General features: G+C 47.1%; 1 protein-coding gene across 1 annotated transcript; it reads left to right on the forward strand.

Annotated features, from left to right (window-relative positions):
- Positions 1 to 600: 600 nt before the first annotated feature.
- Positions 601 to 1,836, forward strand: LOC119280124 (dirigent protein 22-like). Its single transcript, XM_037561091.1, has 3 exons — positions 601 to 719; positions 1,256 to 1,589; positions 1,624 to 1,836. The coding sequence occupies exons 1-3, from the start codon at positions 601 to 603 to the stop codon at positions 1,834 to 1,836; spliced, it is 666 nt and encodes a 221-aa protein (XP_037416988.1).
- Positions 1,837 to 9,008: the final 7,172 nt, after the last annotated feature.

Below are 9,008 nucleotides of genomic sequence, written 5' to 3' on the forward strand. Positions count from 1 at the left end.
ATAGCAGATCCATAATTCTCTAGAAAATCAAGGAAAATAGGCAATCTCATATCATTAGCAAACCTTGTCAAAAATAGAAGTGTAGTCGTATAGATAAACGATCCCTCTAATTGAAATGTCAATAGAGGACCAGCGTCCTTGTCTCCTTGATGACCAAAGTCCAATGGCGAGTCGGGGTGTGGCGACCAATTCGATGTTGGGTGATTACTACCAAACACAACATAGACATCAATCGCCAGAGTCATCGATCTGGATAGTATGCATGGGTTCACTTCCATAATTTTGACACCACGCAGGCAAAACAAAACTTCGAGATATAGGGTCTTCCCACCTTCCACGTGAGCCATGACGGGATGATGGCACCGCCAGCGACTTCTCTGCACAGTACCTGCAACACAAAAGAGCGGGTAATCCCAGATCCTTTTACTTCTCATGCGGTGCTATAGTGCCTACTTAATCAATCAATCAAGAAACTACATGTGGTGGAGCCGTAGAGCTGTGCTTGGATGATTGGATTGGCTACGTAGGCACCTAGATGGATTGAAGCTGCTGACCTTCTCCAGCATGACGTGGAACATGTCCTTGAGGTCCAGCGCGTCCATGGCCTGGATCTTCGGCGACGTCGACGGCGATGAGACCTCGCCGCCGGCCTTGTCGTGCAGCTGTGCATCCAGCGGATTGGCGCGCTTCAGGGTTCTTTGGACGGGGAGGCTGCCAGAGTAGGGTGAGACGGGATCCCGGCCGCCACTCCAGATTATACAGAGGGGAAACATGGAGACGTCCGTTCTGTAATGTTGGTGAGGCCGTGGTCGGTCGGTCTCTCTTCCCTGCTGGTAACGAATCTATGAGGTTCGACTAATAAATCGAGCGGGGTGGGAGACGTCCGTTCGTCAGGCTATGGTCGGTCCCTCTTCGGTAACTGATCGCTGACGTGCTTGTTCTGTTTCCTGATCAACTTGTAGCGGGTCCCACCTGTAAGTTAGTAATGGAATGATAATGTGGCAGTGCTGTTGATGTGGATAGCCTGCATGTTAAGAAAAATAAAATAGTGGGGATGAACTATTTAGGTATTATAAATTATAGATTCCTTCCTTCTCTACATAAGTGACTCAATTTTCAAAATAAATAACTCAATTTTATATTAACTTCGTAAGTATAAGTTGAGTCACTTATTTTGAGACGAAAGTTAGTACAAAGTTGAGTCATTTATTTTAAGATGAAAATAGTAGTAGCGTACGCAAGGCACGCACTGCAGCCAAGCCCACTCACGCATCACAGAAGCAAAGCACCGACTACTTGGAAGAAAAACCATAGCCTCTGCGGCGCTCTTGGTCCTCCTCGCCTTGCCCATCATGCAGCCGCAGACGGCGTCGTTCGAGAAGGAGACGCATTTTAAGGTGTATTGGCACGACTTGATGAACGGACTAACGTCGGCTCTGGTGGCATGCACGGGCATGACCAACACCTCCAAAACAGCCTTCGGCGTGGTGCTGGTCATCGACAACCCGCTCACCGAGGGGCCCAGCCTCAACTCATCCAGGCTCATGGGCACGTACATCGCCGTCAGCAAGGACCAGCTAGTGATGCTCATTTGCCTAAAAAACCCTAGTGATGCTCATGAACATGAACTTTGTCTTCACCGCCGGGAAGTACAACGGCAGCAGCGTCATCATTATTGGTCGGAATGTTGCGTTCACCAAGGTCCTTGAGATGGCTGTCGTCGGCGGTACCGGCATCTTCAGGTTGGCTCGCGGGTACGCGCAGGGCAGGACGCACACCTTAGTTCTCAAGGCCGGCGACGCCACCGTCGAGCACAACATATTCATCAGGCACTAGTCTCGGCCATGGCCCAATTTAACGGCACTTAAATATACCATGATTAAGAGTTGTATACCCAAGATGGATCATCATGGGACTTGGGACTGGGACAAGATTAATCAACACTTTCTTCCTGTTGACAGAAATGAGATACAGAAAATTAGACTGTTTCCCCGGGCTGGAGAGGACTTTGTCGCTTGGGCTCCATAGAAAAGTGGTGTGTTTACAATGTGCAGCACGTACAAACTCGCTAGCGATGAACTTTCAAATGAAATGGAGGCCTCAAGCAGCTCCAGCCCAGATGGGACAAGAGATGGATGGAAGCATATTGGGCGGAGTGCAGCATCACCAAAGGTCCGTTCCTTTGCATGGTGTTTGGCTACGGACTCGCTAGCAAATTATACAAATAAAGTTAAAAGACACCTGGAAGTTACAGCAATGTGTCCAGTCTGTGGAAGGGAAGAGGAGGACTCATTCCATGTGTTCTGTTCATGCAGCCCTGAAGTACAGCTATGGATAGCAATGGCGGAAGTATGGGACTTACAGGTGCACTCGCAGATTAAAAATGTTGGCCGGGACTGGTTTTTACACTTGGTTTCTGAGATACAGGAAGATAAGCTGGTTCGGGTGATGATGCTTTTTTTGGAGAATTTGGTTCTTATGCAATGAGATGGTGCATTCAAAGAAGCCACCCCCTGTTGAAATCTCAGTACGTTTTTGAGCAGCTATTTGTCCTCGCTTTTGGTGCTGCAATCTGAACCAATCGGTGACACAATCAAAGGGAAAGCTCATGTCGAATCTGTCCTTGTTCTAAGACAAAATCCACATGAGCAGAGATATATGCATGGGAGTAAATGGACTAAACCTACTGTTGATAGAGTAAAGCTTAACACAGATGCTTCTGTCCTAAGTGATGTGGCAGGTGCAGGAATGGTGCTTAGAGACCATGTGGGGACTGTCATATTTAGTTCCTGTCGATGCATTCACTCTTGCAATGACTATTGGAAGCTGAACTTCTGGCTCTGAAGGAAGGAATTTTGCTTGCGTTGCAATGGAGTAACTTGCCCATAGATGTGGAATCGGATTGTTTGGAGGCTGTCAAGATGATTAAAGGAGGAGGAGAAAACAAGTCTAAATATGTATTCATTGTTAGAGATATCATTACCGCTTTGGGAGAGAGGAATTCTTGCATTACTCATACTCGTCGAACCTGTAATAATGTTAGTCACGCCTTGGCAAATTTTGGTAGGATGCATCGCCGAACCATGGTTTGGCTAGGATCTTGACCAGATGAGGTCATGGAACTAATAGATTGAGAATGTAGCACTTTGTTTTGAGTCATGCAAGTCTTATTCGCAAAAAAATAAAATTTATTTGCGTTTCTTTCGAACAATCTATCTCGGAATTCATATTTTACATGCGCATTTTTTAGTATTTTATGAAATTCAAAAATCATTTAAATTTCTAATCTATTTAACCTCAGCACGTCCAGTCACAATTTCCTTCATTCGAATCTAATTGAAAAAGATATTCTCCCATCACTTTTCCCTGTTTCCCCTCTTTTTCTTTGTTTTCTCTTTTATGTTTCTTGATTATGTGTGGGCTTTCTTGTCCCTTAAAGCCCACTAAGAATTTTCTTTTACAATCTAAGTTGGCGCTGCTTTGTGGGATGAAAAATGTTTGTTAAATCTAGACCTCACAGCTAAGTGGACCTTTGCGGGCTATGTGATCTTGGCTATATTGGAGTGGACTAGACGTTCGAGAGAAAAGTGGTGGATGGCCAGTTCTGTAGAGTCAGATTGGACAGGGCACTAGCGACGGCCAGCTGGAGTTCTATGTTCCCATTTGCTTCTGTTCGGCGCCTCACAGCTGCGAAGTCTGATCACTCACCCATCATTTTGTTCAATGATTTGGAGGCAGCGAATAGACGAATTGCACTTGATAGACCCTTCAGGTATGAGCAGATGTGGGAAGGACACGATGAATATTTCCCTATGATTGAGTGAGTCTGGGAGTCGTTGGGGAAGGCTGAATCTGTTCAGGCTACAAGTGCAAAACTGCGAGCCTTGGCAACCGCACTGGCAGTTTGGGGCAGGAACACGTTTCGTCAGGTTCGGGCTGAACTAAGGAGTTTGAAAAAGAGGTTAGAGGAGATGCGAGCTGAGACAAATCGCCAAGGGCCTTTCTATGAGGAAATTAAAGTGCAGAACCGGATAGTAGAACTTAATTACCGAGAGGAAGTAATGTGGCGGCAACGCTCACGCATCCATTGGCTAGCGGAAAGTGACGGCAATACCAAGTTCTTCCACCAAAAAGCTTCTATGAGAACTAGAAGGAACCGAATAAATGAACTGAAAAGAGAAGATGGTACGTTGTGTAATGATGAAGCTGAGCTGGGACAGATGGTGTCACAGTTTTATAAAAACTTATACACTGCCAAGGGCACAATAGGGATGGAAGAGGTTCTATCACATATTCCTTGTAAAGTCACACCACAAATGAATGATATGTTATGTTCTCCGTACAAAGCCAGTGAGGTGAAGGAGGCCTTGTTTCAAATGTACCCACAAAATCACCGGGCCCTGATGGGTTCCCGGCGCATTTCTTTCAGAGAAAATGGGGTGTCTGTGGTGACGAGGTGACAGAGATGGTGCTGCATGTTCTCAATGGCTTGGATTCTTTGGAAGTTATTAATAAAACGTTCATCGTTCTTATCCCTAAGGTACAAAACCCAACCTCTTTAATCCAATTCCGTCCAATTAGTTTGTGCAATGTAATCTTGAAGATTATATCCAAAGTATGTTCTAACCGACTGAAAAAGATTCTACCGGAGATAATATCCCAAGAGCAATCGGCGTTCGTCCCTAGTAGGCTCATTACTGATAATGTCATAGCTGCATATGGTGCCTCCATTTTATGAATAAGTCTAGAAGCAAGAACAATTCCCATTGTGCTTTGAAGTTGGATATGATGAAGGCGTACGATAGAGTTGAGTGGAATTATCTTGAAGCTTTAATGATTAAGATTGGTCTGCATCCTTCCTGGGTTAAAAAGGTAATGCAATGTGTGACCATAGTGTCCTTTTCAGTATTGTTAAATGGAAGCAGGCAGGAGGAGTTCAGACCTACGAGGGGGGTCCATCATGGTGACCCAATTTTACCATACTTATTTTTGTTGGCTGCCAATGATTCTCATGTTTGCTCAAGTCTAAAGGTACAAATGAGAATGTGCGGGGTATAGTTGTGTGCAGCCTCTGCACCTCCGGTAAATCACTTATTGTTTGCTGACGACAGTTTACTAATGTTTAAAGCGAATGAAGAAGCAGCAACAATTATCAAAGAAATGGAGCAACAATATTGTGATGCGTCCGGTCAGAAAGTTAACTTGGCAAAGTCATCTATTTTCTTCGGTAAAGGTTGTCCTGAGTATAGAAGAAACGCTATAAGATTAATACTTACTGTCCCAATGAATCTTTGAATGAACAGTATCCGGGATTACCGTCCGATGTGGGCAATAGTAAGAATGGATGATTCAAGTGCATAAAAGATAGATTGTGTTCTAAGGTCCAGGAGTGGATTGAGCAATGCATGGCGTCATCAGGGAAGGAGATTTTGATCAAGTCCGTGGCTCAAGCTATTCCAACCTTCTCAATGTCATGTTTCCTTCTTCCCTGAGGGTTATGCAATCAAGTGAATACAATGCTTAGAATTTTTTTTGGGGAAGTAAAGAGGGCAAGAGGAAGACTGCATGGGTATCATGGGAGGAACTCACCATGCCTAAGAACATGGGGGAGCTCTGCTTTAGGGATACAGAAATGTTCAATTTAGCCATATTGGCAAAGCAAGGATGGCGGATTTTACAAGACCCATGCTCACTCAGTGCTAGAATACTTAAAGCAAAATATTTCCCTATGGTTGATCTATTGAATGCAGAGTTGGGAAAGCAGCCTTCACAAATTTGGCGGGCAGCGCATGCAGGGTTGGATGTTCTCAAGCAGGGACTAATCCGGCGTATTGGTGATTGGGAATCCACCCTGGTATGGAACCATAATTGGATTCCAAGAGATAATCTGCTTCGAGCTCTGCACCCAATATCCGATGATCCCCCAGTGTTTGTTTCAGAATTGATCGAGGGTCCATCGCGAACATGGAATCGAGCGGCTGTTTTTCGGCATATGAACCGGGTTGATGCAGATTCTGTTCTTAACATTCCCCTGAGCACGTCATCGACGTGTGACCAGTGGGCTTGGCAGTATGAAAAATCTTGGGTATTTTCGGTTCGATCATCTTACCGCATGCTTGTGGACACAAAAAAGAGAAGAGAAGATTGGTTGGAGAATCCAGAAAGTAATTCTAATACTGGAGCAACTCAAAAACAGTGGCAGAAGCTCTGGAAAGCCAATGTTCCAGGCCATATCAGAAACTTTGCTTGGAGACTTGCCAAGAATTCTATTCCTCCAGGTGAAACATTGATGCACCGACATATATCAGATGATGATACATGTTTTCTATGCAACTCAGCCCGGGATTCATGGCGACATGCTTTGCTAGATTGTCATATGTCCAAGTGTGTTTGGGCCCTGCTAGATGAGGCCCTAGTGGAACATATGATAGCATCTGAACATGAAGATGCAAGGCTATGGCTTGTAGTGATGCAAGATTCAGTCAGCGAGCAAGAATTCAGAACGATCCTAGTGACACTTTGGGCCATTTGGTGGGCGAGGAGAAAAGCAAAACATGAGGAGATCTTTCAGAGTCCACTGTCGACTTCCAACTTTGTTCGGAACTACATCGCTGAATTGGACTTTGTGCCAGCAAAGCAAATGACTAAGCCTATCAGAGACAGAGTATCTCTGACAGTACAGAAGAGATGGCTGAAGGGACTTCTGGGAGTGGCAAAGTTTAACGTCGATGCTGCTGTCTCAAAAACTTCAAACTTCGGAGTGAGCGCGGCCATTTGCCGCGATGACCATGGCAAGTATCTTGGAGCGCCAGTATTGGTGTTTGAGGGGCTCGTTGACCCTGAGAGCTTGGAAGCACACGCATGCTGGGAGGCCTTTTCCTTGGCGGAGGATCTTCACTTAACTCGACTCAGAATTTCTACAGACAGTTTAGCTACTGTCTGTCACCCGAAGAGAAAGTTTATGGGAGTTTCGTCCACCATCATTGGAGAAATTGAGAAGAGAATGCTGAATTTTGTAGAAGCAGAAGTAATCCATGAGGCAAGAGAAGCGAACTCTGAAGCTCACGATCTTGCTAGGGCCTCGGTCTCTTTGCTTGCTGGCCGTTATCTTTGGTTGTCCACCACGCCAGATGTTTTAGTTGTACCAGATGTTATTGATTCCTGATTAATAAAGTGGTGGTAACCCCTCAAAAAGAAAATCTAGACCATTATAGTCCATTTCATAATAGATCTATATTCTTTTTTTCCATAATAAAACCTATATTCAATTTTTTTCAAACAATAAACATATATTCTACATTTTTAGATGGGAAATGCTTAGGGATTCCAGTATAGTAACTTTATTTCTACCTAATATTATACGTCTTTGTCCGTAATTCCCCTCAACCGAAAAAATCTTTCGCCCCACTTTATATATAAAAGCAACAACCACCAACAAACGGAGCCGATACAAACCACAACATTCTACACCACATGAGACACACACTCACCTAGGCCAGATACATAGGTGCCAAAGGGATATAACAACACCACTACGACAAACTCAACATAGACTATAAGAGAAGACAATAAGCATCACTACGGAGCTGCCGGCGCCCTTCCCGAGATAGCACGAAGAGATGAAGACGAGAATCAACGAAATCGTGCGTTCCAAGACGGTGCCTTCAGGAAGGGCACGACATTGTAGCGCCGCCAGCACCTGATCCAGAGCTCGGATTTTCATCTGAAGCCTGATGAAGGGAGGGAGCAACCACAAAGGAGACTTTAGGAAGATGATGACGCCCAACAGCGCCGCCTCAGTCGGTCTTGCCTAGACCAGCAAGGGTGTTAACCCCAGTAAGCATACTCCGCCTTCGGTTGTGCTGTAGCCAGGCACATGGGCCACAACCGAAGACCACCATAGGATGACAAAACGCCAGCCACCAAACAGCCCACACGGCCATGGCCGCTAGCCGCCCACACCTGAGCCGCGACCTCAGCCCACGAGCACCGCGGCTCCCACCACCTGAGCCGCCGCCCAGCAAACTAGACCCCCCAAAGGTCCTCAATGGCTATAGGCAGTGAACCGACCGGCAAGCTTTGACCGCCGACAAAACCGCCACTGACCGAAACAACCAAATCTATCAGGGAGCAACAAGGTCGGAGAAGAGGTGGGGCGGGAGCGGACTACGTCAACGTCCGGTACCCCTGCTGGTGATGGGTGGTCCGACCGCATCAAGGACACCCATCTCCCTCCCCCCACCACCTCTCCAAACGTCACCCTTGAGGCCCAACCCAGGATCCCTGCCTGGATCTGCACCTGGACCAAACCAGCCACCCGCTCAATGGCGCGAGGATCCGGACCGGCCCCAACCTGCATCCATGAGAGAGATCCAGGAATGTCCACAAGGGCCGCACCTAGACGAGCCGACGTCGGAGAGCCCAACCGCCACTGCGCCACGATCCGCACGCCACCATGAACCGCACCACATCGACACAACGCACCGCCGCCATGAGCCGACCCAGGACACCACCATGGCTCCCACCATGCCGTGGTAACCCAAGTTCACCGAGGCCCACTTCACCACCAGAAGCTGCCGCCCTGCCGCAGCTAGCCGCGTGCCGCCGCGGTTCGTGCCCAGCGCCACGACCACACCAGGTCGTGGCCAGCCCCCGCTCCGCCTGCAAGGGGAGAGCTGCAGCCAGATCCAAATCCGATTTGGGCCCCCTCCCCTCCCAGGCCTGCTCCGCCTTTGCCACCACCCCCATTGCCATCAATACATAGAAAAATAGTTCGATCTCCTCGCCCCCACCCCCACCCACCACAAATGCGATAACCACCATGACGGGCATTTGCCTCGTGCAAGGAGCTATATTCATGGAGGCGAATGCGACACACGTTGTTTTGGCGGGGAAGTCTTTGGGGTTTCTCTGTCGATCACGAGCACCAATACTGGCGGCTGTGACACCGGCGGCCTTGCAGGAGGAATCAATGGAAAGAATCATGTCGTCGTTGCTCTCACGATTCT

This window comes from Triticum dicoccoides, chromosome 3B (assembly GCF_002162155.2).
Source record: "Triticum dicoccoides isolate Atlit2015 ecotype Zavitan chromosome 3B, WEW_v2.0, whole genome shotgun sequence".
Taxonomy (NCBI): Eukaryota; Viridiplantae; Streptophyta; class Magnoliopsida; order Poales; family Poaceae; genus Triticum; species Triticum dicoccoides.